Below are 27,077 nucleotides of genomic sequence, written 5' to 3'. Positions count from 1 at the left end.
CAGACTGCAAACGTCTGGGGACTGAGGAGACAAGTTGCTCAAGTTTATGAATGCATACAGTATGTGGTCTGGCATTGTCATGTTGGAAAATGCAAGGTGTTCCCTGAAAGAGACAACGTCTGGATGGGAGCATATGTTGTTCTAGAACTTGGATATAACTGTCAGCATTGATGCCGCCTTTCCAGATGTGTAGGCTGCCCATGCCACACGCATTCATGCAACCCCATACCATCAGAGATGCAGGCTTCTGAACTGAGCGCTGATAACAACTTGGGTTGTCCTTGTCCTCTTTAGTCCGGAATGACATGGCATCCCAGTTTTCCAAAATTAACTTCAAATTTTGATTAGTCTGACCACAGAACACTTTTCCACAGTCCATTTTAAGTGATTCCTCAAATGTCTATACAACTATTTTTTATGTAATTATCCAGGCAATTATTTTCTTTATTTTAGCTTTGCCCAGAAGAAGAAAGGGACAGAGGGATAGAAAAGACAGACATAGAGAAGAAGAGAGGGAGAGAGACAGAGAATCTTTGCCCAGTCTTGTGTATGGGCTTGGCTTGTTAGTAGATCTTTTTGGCATTGACTCATTTTAATAGAAAGAGAAAGGTTGTTAATTCTTGTGTGGGAGAGGGTGACAATGATTAGTTAAATGCAACTAAATCAACAAACATATTTTTCCTTGGCCAAGTTAAGCCAACGGGGGGAGGGGGGCATTACAAATGTGTTTGTATCAGCTGGTCTTCCATTCAGGTCTGTGCTTCTTTAGCAGCCCACTGCCATAGTCCTGCCTGCTCCATTGCCCTCATGTTGGACACAAAGGGGTCAAGGCCAAGAAAGGAGACTAGAAAGCCCTGGCTGCATTTCCCACTAGACTGACTATTTAGCCCATTCCCTGTTGGCTTCCACACAACACATTCCTGCCAAAACCTTTAAATGGCAAAAACACTTGAATAGCTTCAGCTTTTTCCCAATTTTTTTTCACTGACTTGCTAATCGGTTGGCATGGCAACTAACTATGTGGTCGCTAATCACTTTGCCACCTCATAGGCCCACCTTCCCAACAGTACTATGCTTGTTTACCAGAGCAGACGGGGAGATTTCATGACATCATAAGATCCAGAACATTCCTCTGTCTTCCAACTGGTTTTCTGTTGTATTACTCTGTGCTGTCTAATTTCACTGTACATAAAGACTTAGAAAGTCTCTGTACATCCACATGACAGAGTCTCAGCACTGCCTCTGACTCTGCACTGTCCAGTCATACTGCATTGTCCTCCCTCCGGCTGTCAAATAGCTAATTTAATCAAGAACGATCGAAACTTGCTCCGCCTGAAAAGAGCGGGGCTAACCAGGTCGTGTTTCCCTGTTCCCCAGGAGTGTCCCCAGATCCTGCCATCCAGCCAGATCTACATCCCTGTGGGTGTGATGAAGCCCATCACCCTACTGGCTAAGAACCTGCCCCAGCCCCAGTCCGGCCAGAGGAACTATGAATGTATCTTCCACATCCAGGGAGCCACCTACAGTGTCACCGCCCTGCGCTTCAACAGCACCAGCATCCAGTGTCAGAAGACGTCTGTGAGTATCATCCCTGTGCCCGGACCCTCTCCAAACCCCAACACCATCTCTGTCTTAGCCTGGCTCTGTGTGACTGCCGGTCGATTCACCTATCATTTTGTCAGAATGTAGTTCTATATGTTTTCTCTTCATGTCTTCTTGCTCATACCTCTTGTATGATTCCCCCTCCTCACACTTCTGTTCTTTTGAATTGTTTTTTATGTGGGGAAAAAAAAAATGGAGCCAGCCGTTTTCAGCCATTTTCTGCCTTATACTCCCTCCCTCTGTTGTCTCCTTTGTTCACGTTCATCTGTAGGTTTGTTCATGGTTCTCAGCCTGGGAGACTGTGCAGCATCCATTCAGGCCTGATGAAACACACAGCTGTATAATCGCTTTAACGGACTGCCGCCCATCTGCAGTCATTAACAGGGAGAGTGCGTTTGACAGTGGCATGACACTCGTCTGCGCTCATTTATTGATGGTCATTATAGTACTCTCTTTCCCCTCTCACTCGGGAAACTCTTGGCGCTTCTGAAGGGAAGCTAATTACGCAGCTAAGAGTGTGAGGAGAGCTGTCTCACTAAAGAGGCCTTTATCGACTGTTTGCTGTCGCAGCCATTTCAAATCAACAGTCTCTGCCCACTCAGCCAATGGCACGCCATTTCTCCATTCCATATGAGCAGCAGACACAGCGATGTTGGTGTGAACAGTCAGCCTCACTACACAACAAATGGATCATCAGGGCCAAGATAACAGTGTTGCTGTCTAATGCTAACAAATAGCATGATAAAGTGTAGCGGCTTGTATGCCTCATGCATCAAATGTTGTTTGGACATCATTGTGATCCTTTTCACTCTTTAGGGTTTCACCAATGTCCTTCTCCTCCTACTCCATTTCCGGGTAGACAGTTTGTCAGTGTTCTGTTGCTAGCAGAGGCAAGACAACACATAGCAACATGTAACTGCCACGGCTTTTCAGCAAGCCAGGCAAGCTGTCAATTTTAATATGCAATGCTAATTTTAGTCCCGTTCATTTCCATGTGTGCAATCACACCAGTTAAATAGTACCAATTATGAGTTCCTTAACAGGATGTAATTTAAGCACGGGCGCCGTGTTCACTGTGTAGGTCTTCGTATTTATGGAACATTAGGTACACATTCACCACGGTCTGCAGCACCGAGCCGGTCAGACAAACTGTTTCTTTTTCAAGCTTGTCAGACAGGCATCAGAGACCCAGGGTCCTTCAACACACTGTCGCCCAGCCTGATTGTGCTCTCATTAAAGTCCACTTCTCTCACTGAGGCCGGAGTATAGCTGCAGCCAGAACTGCAGTTGAGAAGGATGTTGCGGCGCCTCGAGTCGGCCTTGACCAGCGGGCCTCCCGTATGAGCTTCTATTCATTAGACCTGCAGTAGTTAGTGGTTGGCGTGTGCTTGAGGTGTATTGACCTCCTCGCCCTCGGAAACAAGAACAGAGGGAGTTAATAAAACATGAACATGCGTTGGGGCGGGGGGGGGGGGGGGGGGGGGGGGGTGCAGAGAGAGGCGGGCGGACTCCCGACTAATCGATTGAATAAACAAGGGAGGAGCACCGTGGTGTGCTGTGGATTATCATTGAGTTTATTAGCCCTCTGCTGACGACAGACCAGAGAACGCCGCTCATTCATCCTGCCCCTGGTGTTTACACTGTGGAGAACACCTAGAGAACACCTGCTGTTTACCATCCATCTCCACAGTGTGCGTGTGTTTGTGCGTGTGTGTGTGTTTATATAAGTGTGTGTGTGGTTGTGTGTGTGTGTGTGTGTGTGTGTCGAAGAGGTAACGCATGCACAGAGGATTGGTCCGGAGGGTTAATATTTATCGTGCGGAGCACGTACGCCTTGGGAAGAAGTATAAGGCCATTAAAATGGATCGTCTAGACCATCCAATCCGAAACCATGCGTTCCTTTCGATGCGAGGTGAGCATTGTCTGACTAGCTAGCTGATATCCTGTTTTGGAGTTGCTCCACGATACTATTGCATTGTGAGTGGCAATGGAGAGCTTGGAGCGGAGATCCTATCGCGCAAGCCTTCATCACATTGTCTTCTTCTCTGAGAGATGGTTGGGGCTTACTCCCCTTTGTTAAGAAAAACAATGATTGAAGTGGGAAAAGTAGAGTAGATCTTGTCCAGGATCTCCCGACAGCAGCCCCCCTCTCACCATCAGGATGAGCAGGTCTGAGGCTGGCAGGTGCCTTTGATAGGATCCAATTAGTTCCTGTGCTGATAAAATGATGATAAATTGCAGTGGTCCAGTAGAAGGACTGGCAGATCACCACGGTCCCCAGTGGAGGAGAAGAGATGGTGTTAGAGGGTGAGGAGGAAAGGATGGTCATAATGAGATGAGGGAACAGCCTGGATACAGCTGTAGAGAAGGAGAGAAACATAAAGGAGAGAGGGGGAGAAACGTAGAGGAGAGAGGGGGAGAAACGTAGAGGAGAGAAGGAGAGAGACATAGAGGAGAGAAGGAGAGAGACATTGAGGAGAGAAGGAGAGAGACATAGAGGAGAGAAGGAGAGAGACATTGAGGAGAGAAGGAGAGAGACATTGAGGAGAGAAGGAGAGAGACATAGAGGAGAGAAGGAGAGAGACATAGAGGAGAGAAAGAGAGAGACATAGAGGAGAGAAGGAGAGAGACAGAGGAGAGAAGGAGAGAGACATAGAGGAGAGAAGGAGAGAGACATGGAGGAGAGAAGGACAGAGACATAGAGGAGAGAAGGAGAGAAACGTAGAGGAGAGAGGGGGAGAAACGTAGAGGAGAGAGGGGGAGAAACGTAGAGGAGAGAGGGGGAGAGACAGAGGAGAGAGGGGGAGAAACATAGAGGAGAGAAGGAGAGAAACGTAGAGGAGAGAATGAGTGAGACATAGAGGAGAGAAGGAGAGAGACATAGAGGAGAGAAGGAGAGAGACATAGAGGAGAGAGGGGGAGAGACAGAGGAGAGAGGGTGAGAGAAGAACAATTGTTAACAAACTACAGAGATGGATGGAGAGAAAGGGGGAGAGGGGAATTGAGAGGGGGACAAAGAGAAGGCAAAACAGGGAGTGAGAGCGTGTCTTACTGCTGCAAGGCAGTATGAAGGTGTCAGAGCGTTCCACCTTCCCCCCTCTGGCACTGAATGCTCCCCCTCCATCGCCACCTGGCCCCATGGGCCACTTCACCATGTCAAATTAAAAACGCTCTGCCTAAACCTCCCTCGCATTCTGTCGGACGTTTAAAATGAGCACCTCCCTCGCCATCAGAGGGCGGTTGAACAAAGGCGTGTGCTACATCATTAGGTTATTCTCCCCTCCCCACTGACAGTAGAGCTACATACTTTGAATACAGCAAATATAAAGGAAAATAAAGAAACTTTGGGTTTAGACAGACAGCGTTCCGGAGGTTAATCCAGTTGGGGGGGGGGGGGGGGGCAGTGACGACACATACATTTCATTCAATGGATTTGGGTCCAATGGTGACAAACGTACCTTAACGTTCTGAAAGCTCTGCCAAGCAACAGGGCTTGCGTGCAGTAGCCTGTGCTGTAATAATTGTGTGACACTGCTCAAATAAACACAGCAACAGCTTTTAAAATACATCAGCTTACTCAAGCAGTATCTTTTATTAGGCCTATTGATATCAGCTGCACGGCTCTCGGTTGAGGCTACAGAGAAACCCATTAAAATGGACAAATGTCTTCTGACTATAGGCCGAGAAAAGCATGTTGTTTTGGGTGTTGTACAGAAACGGTTTCAAACACGGGCTGCTACATGTAAGCCAAGCTGTTCGGTAGAGCTTTCAGAAGGTAAAGGTAAAAATTGTTTCCACTCAACCCAAATGCATCCCATCATTTCTCACAATTGATTATACGTCCTGCTATTTCACTGTGCTCACTGTGACAGAACGTTGATTTATTTTCATATACATTCCTTTCTATTCAAAGCTGTATTTAGCTCTACAGTCAGTGGAGAGAGGATTATAACCTAATGACACAGCGCGCGCCTTCTGTTCCACCGCCCAGTGTTAACGAGGGAGGCGCTCATTTTAAAATACCCATTTTCACTATTGAGAAGGAATGCAAAACCGTGTGACGTAGCATGTCACTGTTGCTCCTCCGCTCCCTCTATGAGTTGGAGGGGTGAGAACAGACAGTCCAACATGTCAAAGAGGTACAGGCACATAGACACATTTCCTGAATGGGCCTTTGTTCCCCTTTACACTGTGTTTGGTGCCTGCTGCTCGGTACTCGCTGCTGTGTATCCTCCATGCCTCAGAGCCTAGGGGTAGGGACACGAGAACACACGCAGTCAGACTCCACGGGGTTTAATTCCACTGTTAAACAAGTGGTTATTTGTATTGCATTACATTTCCTGTTTGTGTTTCCACGCTGGTGACGACAAACTCAGCTGATTTGAATGCAATATCCTCATTTGACATTTCCACCGAGATGGAGGCTTTGCAGGCTGTTGTGACTGTCATGAGCACACGTATTAACTGTGTACTACCCAACAGCCATGGGCCCGTGCCTGTTAATGCTTTCGTGACCTCGATGCCGCCATTTAACACACCATCTTGTACGCCCATTGAACCCCACACGTGTAGAGAATGCACCCTCACATACCTGGATGCACAAACACACACAGAGTACCCTGGATGTGTAGAGTTCTACAACGGGGGCCTTGAAAGACTGGAACCGGGCATATTTACCTGACGCACGTGGTTCTTACTTTAAGCAGCTGTGTCAGACTCCGGACTCCTAGCATCGACACTGGCCCTATGATTTATGATTGAACCTGAAATGTGTTTATACGTGTGCATACCTCCACGTGTAGGGGCATGCACCTGAATTATACTGAACGTGACCTTTGTAAGACTATGAAGACGGTATTCACAAGGTCTATTAACCAGTACCCAACTCCATGCTTTAAAAGGGCACCAGTGATGCAATCAAGCAATACGAATCATGGCCAGAATGAGTCTGAGAATTGGTCCATATATGCAAATGGGTATATCTGACATTGTAGAGATGAATGAGGACATTGTGCTAGGCGTACAGCTTAAATGTGTACTAACATTAGAAACTTTGACGTGGAAGGGGAGGATGGTGTGAGAAATGCATATTATACCAGAAAGCAGAAAACAGAGGTCAAGGAAAACAAGCACCTTTTAATGCATGGACCCATTGATAAATCAAAATAAATAATTGACCAAGCAACACTACTCTGCTTCCCCATGTAAGAGACAAAGAGAGCAGAATCCCAATGACACAGAGCAGTGGCATGGTGGCAGGTGGGTTTCTCAGTAGCACTGCTTAGAGGGACTGGGACGGCCCCTTGCCCATGTTTTATTTTTAACCACACGCTCAGGTATCCCTTCAAAATGACTAATTATCCGCGGGTGACCTGCACAAAAGGCACTGGGTCCTCCCCAGCAGCATCTGGCTTGTTTTGTTAACATCGGCAGTTTTCCGCTCAGCAGACGCAGAATATCCAGCCTACACACACACATACACACACACACACACACACACAGACACATATTGAGACACACTGGAACACTCTCCTGTCTATATATGAATAGCCAAACACATGCAATCCGAGTAGACAATTTCTAGAGGAAAGATGATAAGGAATGAAGTGCTGGTTCATGTGTATGTTCTTAATGAGGTCAGGGACATGTTTCTGCTCACCTTGTGCTTTAGTTTTCTTCTGGATCTCTCCTGGGTATTCACTGTTCACACGGCCGATTAATTACACACCACAGCCTCCACATACCAGCCAGCCCTAGTAATGAGCCTGATTACTCATACAGGAGAGGAACATTCGAGGAACAGAGAGGAACAGGTACAGAGCAGAGAGGAACATTAGAGGAACAGGAGAGAAACTGAGAGGAACGTTCGAAAAATAGAGAGGGACAGGAGAAGAACGTGGCGGAACATTACGGGAACACAGAGGATCAGGAGGAAAATTAGAGGAACAGAGAGGAACAGAGAGGAAAATTAGAGGAACAGAGAGGAACAGAGAGGAAAATTAGAGGAACAGTGAGGAACATTAGAGGAACAGAGAGGAACAGAGAGTAACCAGAGAGGAAACTGAGGAAACAAAGAGGAACAGTAAAGGACCTAGAGAAGAAAAATAGAGGAAGAGGAAATCCTGTGTATTCCCGGCATAGTTCATCAAGGTGTGAAGAAGACACTAGTCCCTCCCCCAGCTGGATCCTGGCTGGCCCAGCAGTGACATGGTGTCTGTTTGGTATCCCAGTGGCATCCTGGTGTCACTGGCATGTTGTAAACTGGCACATAAATAAAGCATGGCGGTAGCGACGAGGAGAACAGGGCATCCCGGTGCTTGGTGGCCGTTGTGTCACAGGCGGACTAATTGTGCCCTTTAAAGTTTAATGTGGGACTACCGCAGAGAGGCTTCAGGAGCAGGTTTAGAGTGCTGGAGTCCATAGCCTCCACTCATGAATGATGCATGGGAATCACGCTGGAGAATGGGCTGTGGGATCACATGTCCTGGTCAGACTGTGTTACAGCAACAGTTCAGCTCTTGGATTTAACAGAGTGGTTCCGGTCAAAATGTCCACATGGGTCATTACAACAACAAGGTTTTGATGTGGAGTGAGTTCAATTAGGAGCTGCGTGTTCAGCAACTTAACATACAGGGCAACCATAGATGCAGAGTCCAGTGTTAATGGAGTGGGCTTGGGGTTGTCTTTTATGTGGGTTGAGGTTGGAGGCTGGGTTGGAAAGGTTGAGTGAAAGGTCTCTGGGGTCTGTTTTCACTGAGCAGTGTGTGTTAGACGTTAGCCCACATTCTTCTGACTGGGTCGCCAAGGGAGTAGTCTTAAGGCAGGGAGAAGGAAGCGCACGGCCCAAATGAGACGTGTCAGGGAACAAATTGAAAATGCCAATTTCACTTACTCTTCTGCATCACTCTTCACGCTTAAATTCTGTCACTTATTTCATGTGTAAATGAATGGCCTTCATACAGTCAGATTGCTCGAACTCCCCCACCCCCTCTCTCTCAGTGCATTCTGTGTGTGTAGTATGTGTATCAGAAACTGGAGTGTTTGTGTGTCTGTTGATATTTGTGAGAAAGTATAGTTATTTCAGTTTCCATCCTAGTCTTAGATACGCAATAACAATGGATTTATACCATATTATGTCCCGTCCAAGAAACAGCTCCCCACACAGGGCACACAGAGTCCCCATCATAGTGCTTTCATCTGAAGAACAAAAGGAAGAGTGCCCCATCTGGTCTCCCACCCAGGGGCCACGGACCAGGGACCAGGGGCCAAGGATCAGGGGCCCGCCACTGACACTGACCTTTCAGGTTATGTGAATGCCTTTGTATACTAACCAGGATTCTGTCTGTCTTCCCAGTATGACTATGAGGGCAATGACATCAGCGACCTGCCTGTGGGACTCTCTGTGGTGTGGAATGGGAACCAAGTCATCGACAACCCCTTCCACATACAAGGTAAGATCCCCACCTCCTTTTTCTCATCCTCCTTCTCTCCTCTATCACCTCCTTGCAACACTCTTTTGAGTCCCTAAGATCCGATTGGAGAAGCCCCTTCCTCTTCAGCAGCACGTCTCTGAAAGGGAATTAAAGTGTTTTTACGCATGGCTACTCTTTTTGCCAGGCCCCGCTGGGTTCAATAACGCTTATCTCTCTTAGCGCTGTTTGCAGTAACTCCGACGCTCCCCTCCAAAACAACGCGGAGCAAGCGAATAGAGTGCTGATAAATAAATAAAGAGCGGGTTGGATGGAACACGGTTTGGGCCTTTAATCCTCTGTGATCTGGCTGGTCTGGGGTCAGATCACCCTGCTGCTTGGTGTGTGTGTCATCACTAGAGGACAGAGATAGAGTCAAGTCTCTGCAAACATCCTAGTTAATAACACATGGAGGTGACATTATCCTTTATCAATGGGCTATGAATGGATGCGCTAGGAGGAACCAAATCCCACTCTTGTTTCCCACCAGTTGTCTCAGCTGGGCGTTAACCCTGACTAAGATTACTGTCATTCGAGGCTCTTACTAACACGTTTGGCTCACAGAGACCATGGCTAGAAGTGATCAGATATAACGATGTGTCCCTAACGTCCTATTCCGGACACCCCACTCTGGTCAGCGGACCAAGGTTATAATGATCCAAACACGTCGCACATGCTTTTTGTCCAATTGCGTTTAGCGCTTGGCCTAATTTGTTAATTGCCGTTCACGGAGCTCACTCTGCGTGTTGCTGCGCGGCCGTGACCCGACTTGGTGATGAAGAACTGCTCTTAAGTATCTGTCTGACTGCTTGAAAATGTCTTTACATTAAAGGATCGTGGATGAAACTGACCCCTCGGTAATGTAAGTAGGTAGAGACAAGCACACAGTGGAACATCATGACCTTGGATGTTGAGGCTCTGTGGGTTTGGTTTGTCACACAATCTGGAACTATACTATACTAGCGTCCGTTTAAGCTAAAACAGAACGAAATGATACAGACTTTCTTGAAGGTGAATGCTGTGCCGAGGCCACTGACATTGTGCTATACCTAAACTTCTTAATGCTTATTTTGTCACCTTGTCACCCTTAAAAGTTCCCAAAACTACATTTTAAAGTAGCCTTGCTTTATTTAAGCCGTACAAAAACCGTCCCCTCCCATTTATCCAACTCTTCCATGTGTTCTTCTCTCTCTCTTTCTGTCTTTCCTTCCTTTTCCTCGCTCCCTCCTTTCCGTGAATCACGGTGAATTATCTGTTTCTGCCAGACTGCCCGAGAAAACCCTGCTTTGCCCTGGTGTAAAGTGGAAATGTTAATGTAATTAAATCATTCATTTGGTTCAGTTTAATTAGCACAGCGCTACTTTTAAGCTTAGCCGTGGCAAATCAGATTAGCAGGAAGGGCCGCGGCGGGCGGATGGATACGGCATCTCCTTTGAAGTCCTGCGGCCGTCTGTCTGCAGAGCGCCGTGCCGTGCCGTTCGTTCTGCAACCTCTCTCGTTCTTGTTTTCTCTCTCCCCTCTCTGCCATCCCCCTTTTATTTCTCTCCGAAAGATAACAGTTCCTACTGCTAATTCCTAATTCTTTCAAAAGCATGTCTTTGAGCATTAGTGCCCCGCCAACAACAAAGGAGTTAGGTGTTTTTCGTTTCTCATTTTATTGCTTGTTTGTCACGCAGCAGCATGAAGGTGAAATGTAAGGTGTTGAAACTAAGTGAGTCTCTTGGAACAACAGTGTAACTTCCGTTGCCAGTGATGCCTCTCTATCCCCCCCCTCTCTCTTTCCCTCTGTCCCTCCACGTCTTCATGTGTCCCTCTCACTCTGTCAACCTCTCTCTGTGTCTCAGCCCACCTGTATAAGTGCTACGCGTTGCGGGACAGCTGTGGAATGTGTCTGAAGGCTGACCCCAGGTTTGAATGTGGCTGGTGTGTCCAGGAGAAGAAGTGTTCCCTGCGACAGGAGTGTGCCCCACTGGAGAGCAGCTGGATGCACGCCACAGCTGGCAACAGCCGCTGTACCCACCCGAAGATCACCAAGGTGAGTCAGGATGCCGGAAGGATCCGATTGGATCTTTTGAGTTGCTGGATTGGCTGTTTTTGGGCCTCGTCACTGGCCATCTGTTGCTCTGTGCCTCAGTTGAGATCTGCTGCTGGCTATGTACCAGACCATTGTTCTGTTTATTTATTACTCTCTCTTTGTTTCGCTCCCTCACTCATCCCTCTTCCTCGATGGTGTTTTAGATTGTCATGCCTGTGGCATCTACACTGCAAAGGGCCTAGCCCACATTCCACCTATTTTGGTTCTATCCTCCTCCCTTTCGATTGAAGAGCCATTCAACACCAAATCCAGCTCATTCTTATATTATTGCTGTTTACAGTGTATTTGCTCCACCTGACTCCTTGCCAGGGGGCGAATGCAGAGTGTTGTGTTAGTCTGTCTGCATGTGTCTGTGCACTATAATCTACTCTGGAAAGGCAGCCAGAGTTTCAGCACATTAGAAATCCCAGATATTGGATAATTGGCACTGGCACAGGAACTAATCCCTCCACGATGCCTGGTTCATATCTGCCAGAGACATGGACAGGATGCAGAAGAAGAAGCCTTGGAACTGGGGAAGAAGATGGGAAAGGAGGAGGCGGAGGGAGCGGGGAGAGTAGACTGACAGGGCATTCTGCAGTAAAGAGAATGAATACATAAATGCCGTAGGTTTTTTACATCTTGATATGTCTTTGCATCATTTGCTAGTGATCCCTCTCAATCCCCCTCTCTCTTTCTGAAATGGCACCCTACAGTCATGAAAGGCATCTATATTACAAGCTCAAAGGCACCTGCTCTGTGATATAGTTGTAATGAAACAACAGAGGAGACCTTGACTCTGTTCTTGTTAACCCATTTTTATTATTGCTCCATGTTACATCAACCCATACCCCCCATTATTCTACATGAACCTATAGCCACCATATTCTACATGAACCTATAGCCACCAGATTCTACATGAACCTATAGCCACCAAATTCTACATGAACCTATAGCCACCAGATTCTACATGAACCTATAGCCACCAGATTCTACATGAACCTATAGCCACCAGATTCTACATGAACCTATACCCACCAGATTCTACACAACCTATACCCACCAGATCCTACACGAACCTATAGCCACCAGATTCTACATGAACCTATAGCCACCAGATTCTACATGAACCTACAACCACCAGATTCTACATTAACCTATACCCACCAGATTCTACATGAACCTATACCCACTAGATTCTACATGAACCTATAGCCACCAGATTATACATCAATCTTTACCCACCAGATTCTACATCAACCTTTACCCACCAGATTCTACATCAACCTTTACCCACCAGATTCTACATCAATCTTTACCCACCAGATTCTACATCAATCTTTACCCACCAGATTCTACATCAACCTTTACCCACCAGATTCTACATCAACCTTTACCCACCAGATTCTACATCAACCTTTACCCACCAGATTCTACATCAACCTTTACCCACCAGATTCTACATCAACCTTTACCCACTAGATTCTACATTAACCTTTACCCACCAGATTCTACATCAACCTTTACCCACTAGATTCTACATCAACCTTTACCCACCAGATTCTACATCAACCTTTACCCACCAGATTCTACATCAACCTTTACCCACTAGATTCTACATCAACCTTTACCCACCAGATTCTACATCAACCTTTACCCACTAGATTCTACATCAACCTTTACCCACCAGATTCTACATCAACCTTTACCCACTAGATTATACATCAACCTTTACCCACCAGATTCTACATGTTCTTTTCTACAACTCTTCCCCCTTTTCCCCCTATGTATGTCTCCCACTCTTTTTATCTCTTCTCTTTCTCTCCCTCTTTCACACCCCCTCTCTTTCTCTACCCCTCTCTCTTTTTCACTTCTTTATCTTGCTCTTTCGCTCTGTCTCCTTCTACCCTTCTCCCTCCCTCTCCTTATTCCTATGATGGGAAATGTGCAGCTCAGTATATTAGCAGGTGGATTAGCTGGTAATTTCATTTGGAATATTAGAGTATTTAACCAGGATTTTCCAGCTCTTTCTTCATTGCTCTAGGAGCCCCTGAGTGGTACAAGTAATTGAATTCTCTTTCTCTTCCTTCGTATTGTCTCTCAATAAGGAGCGTCTCATGAATTTTGACTGACGTCTCGAGTACCGTCGGTACTCAGAGGGCCCAACATCCCACCCTCCCTTCGCAATCCATCACAAAGGGGTCTAAGGCTCCGACGGCCTTCTCGTTCCCTCCTCTTACTCTGGTAGAACAGGGAAGACAAAGAGTAAAAATTGAGGCTATGCCTGATGGGGGTTGGTGTCAGACTCCCCAGAGTCCCCGTCAGCCAGCTCCTCTCCCTCCATAATAACCCTCCATGTGCGCTCCCTGTATGTGTGTGATAAATATTATATCAGAGTGAATGCACTTATCTGGGAGGGAGAGGGTAGGGAGATGTTCCTGAGCAACATATTCTCTTTGTATCCCCCAACCCCCTTGTTAGAGAGCACACCTGATTTGCTCTGACACTGCAGCATGTAAAATATACACCACCGTTCAGAAGTTTGGGGTCACTTAGAAATGCCCTTGTTTTTCAAAGAAAAAACTGTTTTGGTCCATTAAAATAGCATCTAATTAATCAGAAATGCAGTGTAGACATTTTCAAATAGCTCTTGTAGCTGAATACAGCTGTTTTTTTTTTATGGAATATCTACTTAGGCGTACAGAGGCCCATTATAATCAACCATAACTCCTGTTTTCCAATGGCAGGTTTGGTTTGCTAATCCAAGTTTATCATTTTCAAAAGGCTATTTGATCATTATAAAAAACTGTTGTGCTGATTAAAGAAGCAAAAAATCAGGCCTTCTTTAAAATGGTTGAGTATCTGGAGCACCAGAAATTTTTGTTTCATTTACAGGCTCAAAATGGCCTGAAACAAAAAACTTTCTTCTGAAATTCATCAGTCTGTTTATGAAGGCTATTGCATTCAAGAAATTGCCAAGAGACTGAAGATCTCATACAAACTGTGTACTACTCCCTTCACAGAACAGCGCAAACTGTCCCTAAGCAGAATAGAAAGAGGAGTGGGAGGCCCTGGGGAGCAAGAGGACAAATCCTCGTTAAGAAACAGACACCACACATGTCCTCAACTGGCAGCTTCATTAAATAGTACCCGCAAAGTACCAGTCTCAACGTCAATAGTGAAGAGGTGACTCTGAGATGCTGGCCTTCTATACAGACTGGCCAATCAAAAGAAAAAATTAAGATGGGCAAAAGAACACAGACACCAGACAGAGGAAGATTGGAAAGGTGTTCAGATCACAAAGAAGAACCTTAATCAGACGTAGACGAAATGAAAGGATGCTGGAAGAGTGCTTGATGCCTTCTGTCAAGCATAGTGGAGGCAATGTGAAGGTCTGGGGGTTGTTTGTTGCTAGTGAAGTGGGAGATTTGTACAGGGTAAAAGGGGATCTTGAAGAAGGTAAGCAATCACTCCATGTTGCAATGCCATGCCCCACCCTGTGGACAGTGCTTGATTGGAGCCAATTTCCTCCTACAACAGGACAATGACCTAAAGCACAGCTCCAAACTATTTAACTACCTAGGGAAGAAGCAGTCAGCTAGTATTCTGTCTATAATGGAATGAACAGCACAGTCACTGGATCTCAACCCTGTTAAATTGTGTGAGAAAAGCTTGACCATATGGCATGTAGGAAGTGCCCATCAAGCCAATCCAACTTGTGGGAGATGCTCCAGGGGTGAAATCTCTTTAGATGACCTCAACATATTGACAGTTAGAATGCCAGAAGGTCTGCAAGGCTGTAATTGCTGCAAATGGAGGATTCTTTGACGAATGCTAAGTTTGAAGGGCACAATTATTATTTTATTAAAGATCATTTTCTAACCTTGTCAATAACTATATTTCATATTCAAACTCATTTCGTGTATGTTCTCATGGAAAACAAAGTCATTTTTAAGTGACCCCAAACATTTGAACTGTACTTTCTGCCGTGCGTTTGTGAGTGTGTGTGTGTGTGTGTGTGTGTGAGTGCCATTGAGGGGATTTTGTTTTATTCAGAGGTAGAGGGGGTTGTGATTATATAGATAAAAGGACAGAGGGCTATGAGGAAAGTGTAGATGGTTGAGTGGAGCTTAGACATTAGGATTCTTCAAGTTCTAGTTCCGTCCTGTTCATCTGTGACTCGTCTGCGCTTCATTCAGGTACCACTCTGTTTAGGTGTGTCTTAGGATTTGACTCCATCATCAGGTGATGAGGTATTCTGCTTTAAATGTGAGCTCTCACCCCAAGTACATTCTCTACCTCGTCTTCTCTCCCTGTCCTTTTCTCTCCCCATCTCGTTCTCTCTTTCCCACTCTGTCTAATCTCTCGCCTCTCGTTCTGTCAGGGTGTGGGGTCATCTGAAACGACCCCTCTGAAACCAATTAAAACACACTACTTCTCCGTTTCAGTGCTCAGAGGCCAGTGTTTTTCACTTCGTGCCAGTTCCTAGAGTTTGTAGAGTCAGAATAAGAACTCATAAGATGAGCAAACAAACTAGGACGGCTTTAGAGCACAGGGGCCTCTGAAGATCACAGACAATGTGTGTGCCAGACCCTGGGAGGCCAAAGGTCTGCTTACCATCCTTTCAGCAGGACAGGGGAACCTATAGGCTCAATGGATTTCTTGACAAAAGACAGAACCAGGAAGAGGATTGATGGTCCAACCCTCACTCTGTTAAAATAAGCAGCAAATAAGCCAGCCCCCTGTCCAACACCTTCTCTTATTATCTTTCATGCAAGTTTGAAACCGTGTTGCTCCGTAATTGGCTCCACTCTACAACTGTGAATTGAATGGATCCAGAAGCGAACGCTCCCTGCCTCTGCCTCTCGGCATTCCTACTCCAGTTTCTCTTTGAACACTCTAACAACCCAGTTTACTGCCAGCCTCAGCCCATGAGGTCCATGTGGCCCTGGTTCCCAGACGAACCACAGGAACATCACCCTGCTCTCCACTGGGTCTCCACACTGCCTTCACAGGCTACGCAGTGGGCCTCCAGCTACCGCCGTCATGTCATTATGTGGCGGAGGCCTAGAGTGCTGGCGGAGGGTGAGGTTAGGCTGCCTTTGAGAGCATGCCCACTGGGGTTGCTCCTATTGCCACTAGAGAACCCGGGGTGGCCAGCCGATAAAAATCAGCCATGCCTTGGGACACGCAGAGGCAACATTTCCCCGTTGCGCTTTCTGCCCAGCCAACCAGGCAGCGGAACAGGACGCCAGTGAGATTATCCATAATTACCTTGTGATGGTTGTTAGGGGCTGACTCCCGGACGCCACAGCCTCACATCAGTCACCATATTTGTTTTGTCATGCCACACCTGTCCTCGTTACAGGGAATAATTTGGCTAAATAAATCACATTACGGCGGTGACGCGTGGCACGCTGCTACAGAACAGCGACACGGGAGCCAATGTAATATGTTTAAATTAAGTGGAGAAGAGGTCTTTCGCTGTGTGCCACACGAGGTTTCTTTTTTAAAGCGGAAAGGTGATTTTTCTTCATTAAAACCGAGCTTTATGGTATATGGGTGAATAAGACAGAGAGGGAGAAAAGAGAGAGAAGATATAGACAGAAAGCCATATAGCCATAGCACATAGCACATTCCCTGCTGAACACTGAAAGACTTCTTTCAAACAATGAGCTCTTTGCTTTGCCCTGCATCTGTTCCCAACGCCGTGGTTCGCTTTACCTTGTCTCTCAGTGACTTCTAACTATACTGCCATTGGCTCTGACATCTTCCCCCTGCCCCCTGTGTGACAGCTGTTTCCGGAGACAGGGCCGAGACAAGGGGGCACCCGGCTGACCATCACAGGGGAGAACCTGGGCCTACAGTTCCGAGACATACAGACAGGAGTGCGTCTGGGCAAGGTGCCCTGTATCCCCATTGAGGAGGAGTACGTCAGCGCTGAGAGGTGAGAAGGCGCAGCTGTCTGCCACTCAACATTCTCATATCCCCATCACCCCTCTGTCCTATCTTTTCCTGGCATGTCCTTTCCTCAACACTGCTATCCTTTCATCTCCTCTCCTCCCCTCTCTTCTCCTCCCCTCTCCTCTTCTCAATGTATAGTATCATATCTCCTCTGGGGACATATTCCTCCTGCCCGTCTTACAACCTTTAAATGACTAAGACATCTATGGTCACATTTTCTGGTCATTTTCACACAGTTCTTTGAAGATGAAATTATCTGTGCAGTTTCTCAAATGGCACTGATCACTTCTGCATGTACTTTTAATATAATCTGTATTATGGGTTATCTTGCTCTTCAGTTACGAAGAGTACAGTCAAAACAAAAAAATCACATCGGAGAATATTCCCGTTTAAACTTTGCCAGTTCAGTGGCAGTAAGTCTCTTCCTTTGTGCCGTCCATCCCATTAACCCTCTCCTGGACAGAATTGTGTGTTTGCTGAACGACGCCACGGGCTACCGAGTGCAGGAGGCTAACGTGGAGGTGTGTGTGAGGGACTGCCTGGCTGACTACAGAGCCCTATCACCTCGGGCATTCACCTTCGTGGTAAGTAGCAGCCAGATGGGACAGTCATTGACAGGGTGTTGTGCCTCTTGTATAACACAGCTCATCCAGGGCATACATTATATTGCCTATACGCTGAAAGTCCTTAGATGTCATGTCTTTGTGGCTGTTTATATTTGACCTCCATCTGCAGACGCCCTTCTTCACGCGGGTGCTACCCGCCCAGGGGCCTCTCTCGGGCGGCACCAGGATCACCATCGAGGGCAACCACCTTAATGCCGGCAGCTCTGTGACTGTCAACATCGGACGCCACTCCTGCCACTTTAAAAAGTGAGTTTCAAGTCGGTCTGTCTCTCTGTCAATCCACCAGTTCCCAGGAGTGGATTTATTGTGCTGTGTCTGGGTTGTTTTACTGTATCATGCACGTAATCTTGCTAATGTCTCAGCTCTACAGTAGGTCTTTGTCCTTATCCATGCTCTCTTCATGCTGTACACTAGATAGCGACACATCTATTTCTATTTACATTCTTTCCTTTAAAAGATAATCCAGCAGATTATATTCTTTCTGCGGTACTGTCTCCTACTCTCTCTTCCCCTCTGTGTCTGCCTCATTCTCGTTTTGTTGTTTGTCACAAACACCTTGTCAAAATATGTGCAGTCTTGGGAGGGTTCGTGATGCATGCATTGTGAAGGGGGTTCCCATGGAAACCGGGCTAGGGGAATCAGAGGAGAAATTTCAGGCACGTCTTCAGTCAGGAACTGGGATTCACACTAGAATTACTCCTCTCCCCTTCTAGAAAGACAAACACTAGAATCAAAACTTGTTCCTTCTAGAAAGCCTAAATCACTAGAATCAATCTGTCCCCTTCTAGATAGACTGATTCATATTCCTGGAAATACAAGCATCATTCAGCAGTTATGGAAACCTTAGTCGTTTGAACTACTGTTCAAAAGTTTGGGGTCACTTAGAAATGTCCTTGTTTTCTAAAGATTATTTTTTTTTTGTCCATTAAAATAACATCAGATTGATCAGTACTACAGTTACCGGAAAACTGGACCATTGGTTTATATTGTACTTTTGAAACTCACGCACGGTATCTCTCTTTGTAATCTGTTGTCCTTTAAACTGTGTTTATAGGAGGAATGCCAGGGAGATCGTGTGTGTGACTCCAACGGGGCTGACCCCAGGCAGCACGCCCGTCATGGTGGACATCGACTCTGCTGAGCTGAGAAACCCTGAGGTCAAATATAACTACACCGACGACCCCACCGTCCTGAGGATCGAACCCGACTGGAGCATCGCTAGGTAGGGAGATCTGTCGATTGTCCCGCTCTGCTCGGGGCTACAGTGTAGTGCTACGGTGCTGTGACTATAGTGGCACCTCTAGAAGAGATAACAAGTCATGTATGAATTCAGAATATTGGGAAAAGCCCACTTTGACACAGATTCCTCTTGTGAAAACGATTTAGCCAGTTCCCCTCCCGGCACTCTACCCCCCCCTCCCCCCCACAACTCACCCCACCCCCCAACTCTGTTGACACCTCTTCCTGCATAATCTCTATCGGATTTATATAACAGGGGGTTGGAATAGATAGGGAGTATACCCATGGCTCTCTGGGACTGGATGTGGAGCAGCTGGGGGGTCATCCCAGCATCCTTTGTGGTTAACAGTGTCTGTGTGTTTGTTAGGATTCGGAGCCTGAGTGTGAATGGGTTGATGGGTTTCTGCGCCTCCCCAGTGAGTGCAGTGATTCTCCCCAGATCCAGGCTCCGTCTGGCTCAGAGACACTGATAAGAACACACGCACACAAACAGGAGCGGTCGAAAAGGCTAGAGACTGTTTCTGGATCTCTCAAAAGCTGAACTCTCACAGGTTATTTATGTGATCGCTTTAGGCTCAGATCACCTCATTTGGTCAGTAGCTCGGAGGTGTGTGAACAACAACGTTTTGTTCATCTTTGCATGATGTTCTACTCACGTGTGTGTTTACTACATTCTGCATTTAATGCAATGCAATGTTTTGAATAGGGATTCGTTCGCTGAATTGGTGAAATAAATTGTCTTATTACTGTATTGGAAACTTTATGAAAAAGTAACTCGATTTAAACCTGGTTTTCTTCGGCGGAACATTCTTATAATTTAAAAAGCCTTATTGATCGCTTTGTCGAAGCAATGAAGGAACATAAGACTAACTTAAAGAGAAGTGATGGAGTAATTGAGAGAGAATGAAAAGGATGGAATGAGGGGAGAGAGAAAGGAGGAATCCATTCACTAAGCTACTTTGTCAAACCCCAGTGGGACCACGTTTGCTGCTTAAGATGAGCCCCACGCAGATACTGTCTGTGACTGATGGTGAGAAGAGTCTCTCCTCCATGTCCCGTCGGCCATTCCCTGAAGCGTGTACCTGAATCAGGAGGGCTTTCGCACACGGAGAGCCCGGGCTGGAGTTGGAGGCCCCACAAAACGTCGTCCGTGGGACACCTGACCGTGTTTTGACGGCACCAGCCTTAGCCTCGGTCCCCGCCCCCGCCTCGGTCCGGGCTGACTGCAGGGAGCACGGCCCTGACCAGGGTACCCAGGGAGGAGGAGGGAAGCGGGGGTGGGAGGAGACACAGTGGGTCGTTATGCCATGGCTTTCCAGACGCTGGGATTGTTAACTCAGTCTCCCAGGTCTTGACACAGACAACAGGTCTTTATATTTAGCTTGAATATGCACGACTTACTCACAGCTGGCAACTGAATATGCTTGAGTCTGCTAATGTATGTTGATTGTGTACTCATTTGCTATGCATGCTCACATTTATATAATTGTTCGTCCAATGCTTTATTTTCCCTCATGTCAGTGGTGGAACCCTGTTGACCATCAGTGGCACAAACCTAGCCACCGTCAGAGAGCCCAAGATCAGAGCCAAATATGGCTCCGCCGAATCCTTCCATGTGAGTATAGACCTGGTCCAGACAACACACACACACACACCTCATCACCCGACGTGTCTTCCAAGGTGGCCGTCAGACTGTCTGCCCCTTCCTCTGCACATTCTGTCTCTTGTTTCGGTCCTGCTCTTTGAAACAAGACATCCAACACTCCCCCAGGCCACTTAACCTTTCAAATGTCACAGGACGACAAAGCGGTGTTGGCAAATCGCCCCAAACCCCCTCACCTTGCACCACTGGGCTCCACTAACCTTTCCTCCAGTTCTACCGGAATGGAATCAACTTCTGCTTAATGACCTTGTCCTAATGCCCCATCCCTTGTGCTTAGTTCAATCTAACTTCTCCTCTAGAGAGCTGCTGAGGTCTTTGTGCTCAGTGTTGGGTAGCGTGTTTAGTGGCCCATGTAGAGAAGCATACTGTCTAGGTAGTGATTATTACACGTCGGATTCTGAAACTGCAAGCAATGGCTGGACACATAAAAGCCAACACAGCAATACAATAATATTTTCATAGACAGAATATGTTGCTAGGCGTCGGATCATGCTGAGAAACCAATGCACCAATAACCTTCACGTGGGTGTTTAAGCAACTCGCTTCCCTCTAAATGAGTCCCCCCCCCCTCCCCCCTTAGAACTGCACAGTGTTTAACAACTCAGTGATGGTGTGCCTGGCCCCATCTGTGGTGGACTCCGAGAGGGGCTTCTCCGACACGGGCAGTGGCCCCGATGAGATCGGCTTCTACATGGACAGCGTCCACGCCCTCGTGGTGGTCAATGAGACCTTCTACTACTACCCAGACCCGGTGTTCGAACCCATCAGTCCCACCGGCGTGCTGGAGCTCAAACCCACCTCGCCTCTGATACTCAAGGTACTTCTGCTAGCCTTTTTAAATAATGCCTATTTCTACATACTACTGTTACATACGATATATGTTTAGGTTATTGGTTTAAAGCCAACGTAGACTCTACGTTTTTCGCGTGTGTTCCTCTGCTCCAGCTCTAAACCTCAAAGACGTGATGGCGGTACTTCATTATATTCCCTGTGAACCGACTGAAACAAAATGAAGAACCATAACACAGGCATAATTCCCTTAAATGAAATGCATTAACGAAACCTTTTTCTGATTGCACAAAGAATCGCCCCGCCTGGCTTGTTAAAACTAACCTTGGCATTAGCACAGCGATGAGAATAAGAAAATACAATTTGGAGAAATAATCAGGGTATTTTACGAGATGCGCATCGGATTCGCCACGCAATTAATTTCTCATCTGATGTGTGTTGCTGGGAGTGGTGTCGAGGTGCATGGCTGACGCAGGGTGAAATGATTGGGAATAGAATGCATGCCTAAAGTGTTTCAGCGCGTGACCCGCCCGGGAGGAGCCCTATGGAGACAGGGATTGGAAGACTGCGTCTGCCTGTCTCTCCTGCTGCTAGGGCAGTGGGTGGCAGAACAACCCTCTCTCTCACCACCTGCTCCTCTCCCCTTCCACTGCTGCTTGTCTCTCTCCGGAGTTGGAGGCTACAGGCCTCTGCAAACAGTGCCCTTGGTCTTCCACCTTGGCGTCGAGAGAGACGCCGGGACGAAAATAGAGGTTCTCAAAAGCTTTTGTCAGATTGAAATTGCACGGCCCTCCAACGCTGGAGCCGGCGCCGCGCTGGCCTTGCCAACGCCAGTTGCGCTACACATCTCGCCTCGGTAGGAGCGCGTGGCCTTGTTGAAGGGATGGGGTCAAAAAACAAGGGATGCAACGTTATTTTGCGCTGTTTTTGTTTGTTTCCTTCCAGGGTCGTAACCTCATCCCCGCCGCCCCGGGTAACTCCAGGCTGAACTACACGGTGTTCATCGGAGAGACTCCTTGTGTGCTGACCCTCTCTGAGTCCCAGCTGCTGTGTGAATGGCCCAACCTCACAGGACAGCACAAAGTCACGGTGGGCTCTCACTCGACAACCTTTCCACGCGACCGACCCCCTCAACTTCACCGTGATTGACCATATTTTAACTCCCCAAACTCATTTGTTTTATGTGAATTCTGCATCGCAGAGTGATACATTTACACCTCAGTTTAAAACAGTACTGGTGTTCTATGAGCAAAGGCTACTCTTTAAATATCCTCCAATACTCCCACACAGTTCCTCGGAAGTTATCTCTTCAATCCTCTCCAGTCAAGCTATCTGTCTATCTGACATTTACTACTCTGAAATACCTTGAAAGTACTGAAAACACATCCATGTAATTCGATTGGATGGCTCTCCAAACTACCACTATGCTTGGAGCTGGTTGTATTTATTTTTTTCGGGAAATAAATGTCATGTTGAATGTTGGGGAAATGTGCTTTTCATGACTTGGTAACTTAATTCATTCATTTTGAAAATGGCACTTTAAAAATAGAACTGTCTGTCTCAATCTGCCGCGTGTGTGTCGGTGTGTGTCTTTGTACGTGTGCGTTCATTCTCGTGTGTGTGCGCGGTGGGGTGGCTGATATGAAGGGCACAGCTGTGTCTTACGTTCCGTCTGTAAAGTGACCTACATACAGGGGACCCCAGTAGGAGTCCGGCCCCGTGTAAAAGGATGTTTCTGGAAGGTTTCCTGGTCGTGTGTGTGTGTGCGTGCGTGTACGCACACGTGCACTTTTTTGCCTCTGATGCGCAGCTGTGTGTTTGCGGCTATGCCCCGGAAAGTTTTCACACCAAACTCACCCATCAATACAAGAGAATATCGATGACGTTTAGAGACAATGTCATCCACAGGAGAAACTCGAACACCTGAACCAAAGCAATCCACCGTTAACTGTTGACTTGATAAGGCTCTACTTTAAAGTGCAATAATCATAACTCATGGAAAGTCTTATCAACCCCCCACTGAATTGCTTGATTTGAGATATTACAGTGATGGGATCTGTCAGACCTGCTGCGTTTATGGAAATGGTGTTTGTTAAATGCCATTCAATATCTTTTACTTCTATTCATTACTTTGGTTCCTGAGGGGAAGATTCTTTAACTTTAGTGATTGCTTTGTTTGATTACACTCAGTGACGTGTTTCTCTTCTGTCTTTCCCTGCGTGCGTGTGCTCAGATCCGGGTGGGTGGTTTCGAGTACTCCCCCGGTACTCTCCAGATCTACTCTGACAGCCTGCTGACCCTGCCCGCCATTGTCGGCATCGGAGGGGGCGGCGGCCTGCTGCTGCTGGTCATCATCGCCGTGCTCATCGCCTACAAGAGGAAGTCGCGGGACGCCGACCGCACCCTGAAACGCCTGCAGCTGCAGATGGACAACCTGGAGTCCCGGGTGGCCCTGGAGTGTAAAGAAGGTAGAACACCCTGACGCTCCAGCTCTCCTTCTGAATAAGAATCACGTCTAATCGCCATCATCGATGTTTGTGCTCAATAAATGGACTATATTCAGAGTACACTCCTACTGGGTGTATAATATGCGCGGATTGTTAGTTGTAGCACGGCGTGTCTAGATGATCAGCGTAAGTTAACCGTTAACAGTCTGGAGGTGTCTTGGTGTGGTGAGAATAGTGTTGTTAGTGTCTGTGGGACAGCTGCTTGGTTGCTGAGGGCTACAGCTCAGGGAAGCTGTTCTGGTTTCAGGTTATTTTGGTCTTGATTGACCTGTACTGCCCACGTGTCCCCCGCCTGCCAGAGATAATTTTTGGAACAGTGGGATGCCCGGGGTGGGAGAAGTCAGCGCTCATCTTGCTTCCACGCTTCCTTGCCCGGGAGACACGCCCCACCATTGGAGGGCAGGTGGCAGCTGATAGGCCCATTCAATGCGTTTCCTCAGAGCAGTGTCATCTGCAAACCTGAGTGGCTTTTTCTCTCTCACCCGCTTTCTCTCTTTCCCCCTCTTTTCTCTCTCTCCCCCTCTTTTCTCTCTCTCTGGGTCTCTCTGCATTTCATAATCATCTTGTTATTCTCTTTCTCCGTGGATATGTCACTGTAGCTAGACTCCATCCAGTCGTCATGGTAACAGGTTGTTGTGAATGGCCCAGGGCTGTTGTGTTGGTGTTGTGGCGTTGGCTTGGTGCAGTGCTGGCTCTGCCTGGTGTCCACTGAGAGATGGACAGAGACTAATTGGCCATTATCTGTGGCTGACTGTCCGGAGGGTCACAACCTTGTCAGTCTCAGCCTGGAGCACAGCCTGTCGCCAAACGCTGATGGACACAGGGATAGAGGGAGGAGAGGTCTGGCCGGAGAGAGAGCAAGGGACTGTGAGTCCGTATGGTACAGTACAGGAGATGTCGTCAGAGCCATTGATTTAAAGCTACTGTTACCTCGCTTGTGTTCCTGATATAACGAGCGTTCCCGGCAAACATGCTTAGCACGACAGTCCTGTCATGATTTATTCACGACCCCTCTGAGCCGTGCACACGACAGCACTGAGGTGCACACCGGCGTCACGGCTGACTGCAGCGCCGGTACTGACAGCCCTCCGCACCTCCGTCTGCGTAGCTGGGAAGTCCGGGGTGGCAACCCCGAGCGCCGCCAGGAGGGGGGGCGGGACTGCAGACTGTAGGGCGGGCCTGGCAGCGGGGAGCTGGGCGTGTCCCGCTATGTGTCAGTCAGCGGGGAGGGGACCAGAGGATAGGGGGAAAAGCAGAGCTCTGCGAGGCGTGCTTTAAGGGCCATCGGAGAGCACTGTAATCCAAACAAACACACGCACGCACGCACGTGCACAGCACTAACAGTGAAACGGATAATGGGTCATTAACAACAGATTAGATGCTGCTGCAACTGTTGATGATCCGCTGTGTAGTTTACTCTGCTGGATGCAACGGCTGCGTCGGCTCGGTGCTCAGACTCTGCAAAATTCAATAGAACAACTGTTTTATTCATCTATCAGTGGAAAGACTACATGTTGCCAGTCAATTGTTTTGCCAGCAGTGTTGTCAATTCTTTTAATAAGTAACCTAATAATAATAATAATAATGACGCAACATCAGTTGTTTGTCTCCATGAGTAATTTCACCCGTCCTGAGAGGCCCATAGATGCATAATAATAAACCCTTAATTTCAGTTTTAATTTTAATAGAAGGTTAGGGTTTCTCTTGGTGCAGTCTGTCTGCAATTCTAGTTAGTGCTGTAGTAAATGTAGGATTATAGAATGTCTGCTATTCCATTTAGTGCTGTAGTAAATGTGGGATTATAGAATGTCTGCTATTCCAGTTAGTGCTGTAGTAAATGTAGGATTATGGAATGTCTGCTATTCCAGTTAGTGCTGTAGTAAATGTAGGATTATAGAATGTCTGCTATTCCAGTTAGTGCTGTAGTAAATGTGGGATTATAGAATGTCTGCTATTCCAGTTAGTGCTGTAGTAAATGTAGGATTATAGAATGTCTGCTATTCCATTTAGTGCTGTAGTAAATGTGGGATTATAGAATGTCTGCTATTCCAGTTAGTGCTGTAGTAAATGTAGGATTATAGAATGTCTGCTTTTCCAGTTAGTGCTGTAGTAAATGTAGGATTATAGAATGTCTGCTATTCCAGTTGCTGCTGTACTGTATGTTGGAATAGATAATATGTAATATTCCAGTTGTGGCTGTACTATATGTAGGAATAGAGATTGTCTCTACTATAAGAATCCCAGCAGATGACAATAACAGCTGGAGAAAATGATGCATGAAACACATTGCTCGTTTATTAATTACCCACTCAAGCAATTAATTGACTTTCGTTCCGATGAACTTGGTTTCTCTCTTTTCTGTCTCTGGCGTTTTCTCTTAACTCATTTTTTTTTTCTTTTGTTCAGCTATTTTCTTCAATTTCCAACAAGTATAAATTGTATTCTGAAACACCAGTACAATGAAATCACCATTCTGTTTAATTGCCTAACCGGATGTCTTTTTTTCTAGACGCTAGTAGTGCAATATTGGTGATTTCCAATACGGTTAGTGATGTGCTAGATGATTGGTGCTGTGCTGGATGATTGGCACTGTGCTAGATGATTGGCACTGTGCTAGATGATTGGTGCTGTGCTAAATGATTGGGGCTGTGCTAGATGATTGGCACTGTGCTAGATGATTGGCGCTGTGCTAGATGATTGGCACTGTTCTAGATGATTGGCACTGTGCTAGATGATTGGTGCTGTGCTACATGATTGGCACAGTGCTAGATGATTGGCACTGTGCTAGATGATTGGTGCTGTGCTAAATGATTGGTACTGTGCTAGATGATTGGCACTGTGCTAGATGATTGGCACTGTGCAAGATGATTGGCACAGTGCTAGATGATTGGTACTGTGCTATATGATTGGTGCTGTGCTAGATTATTGGCACTGTGCTAGATTATTGGCACTGTGCTAGATGATTGGTACTGTGCTATATGATGGGGCTGTACTAGATGATTGGCACTGTGCTAGATGATTGGCACTGTGCTAAATGATTGGTATTGTGCTAGGTGATTGGTACTGTGCTAGATGATTGGTACTGTGCTAAATGATTGGTACTGTGCTAAATGATTGGTGCTGTGCAAGATGATTGGTACTGTG

The 27,077-nt window shown here is 46.8% G+C and overlaps 1 protein-coding gene across 3 annotated transcripts in view; it reads left to right on the top strand.

Moving 5' to 3' along the window:
- The window catches only part of plxna1a (plexin A1a), a 166,602-nt gene that overhangs the window by 122,706 nt on the left and 16,819 nt on the right, over positions 1–27,077 (top strand). For all 3 annotated transcript variants that reach the window (XR_002197567.2, XM_010891486.3, XM_010891487.3), the window contains exons 10-20: positions 1,378–1,578; positions 8,957–9,053; positions 10,916–11,106; positions 16,941–17,092; positions 17,573–17,693; positions 17,845–17,981; positions 18,790–18,957; positions 20,496–20,589; positions 21,218–21,454; positions 22,372–22,515; positions 23,660–23,894. Coding sequence is in view for 2 of the 3 variants with exons in the window: in XM_010891486.3 (XP_010889788.1) it covers positions 1,378–1,578; positions 8,957–9,053; positions 10,916–11,106; positions 16,941–17,092; positions 17,573–17,693; positions 17,845–17,981; positions 18,790–18,957; positions 20,496–20,589; positions 21,218–21,454; positions 22,372–22,515; positions 23,660–23,894 (1,777 nt within the window). In the remaining variant the exon portion in view is untranslated. The remainder of the gene's footprint in view (positions 1–1,377; positions 1,579–8,956; positions 9,054–10,915; positions 11,107–16,940; positions 17,093–17,572; positions 17,694–17,844; positions 17,982–18,789; positions 18,958–20,495; positions 20,590–21,217; positions 21,455–22,371; positions 22,516–23,659; positions 23,895–27,077) is intronic.

Source organism: Esox lucius, chromosome 12, assembly GCF_011004845.1.
Source record: "Esox lucius isolate fEsoLuc1 chromosome 12, fEsoLuc1.pri, whole genome shotgun sequence".
In the NCBI taxonomy this organism is placed as follows: domain Eukaryota; kingdom Metazoa; phylum Chordata; class Actinopteri; order Esociformes; family Esocidae; genus Esox; species Esox lucius.
This window is presented reverse-complemented; position numbering and strand designations above follow the sequence as displayed.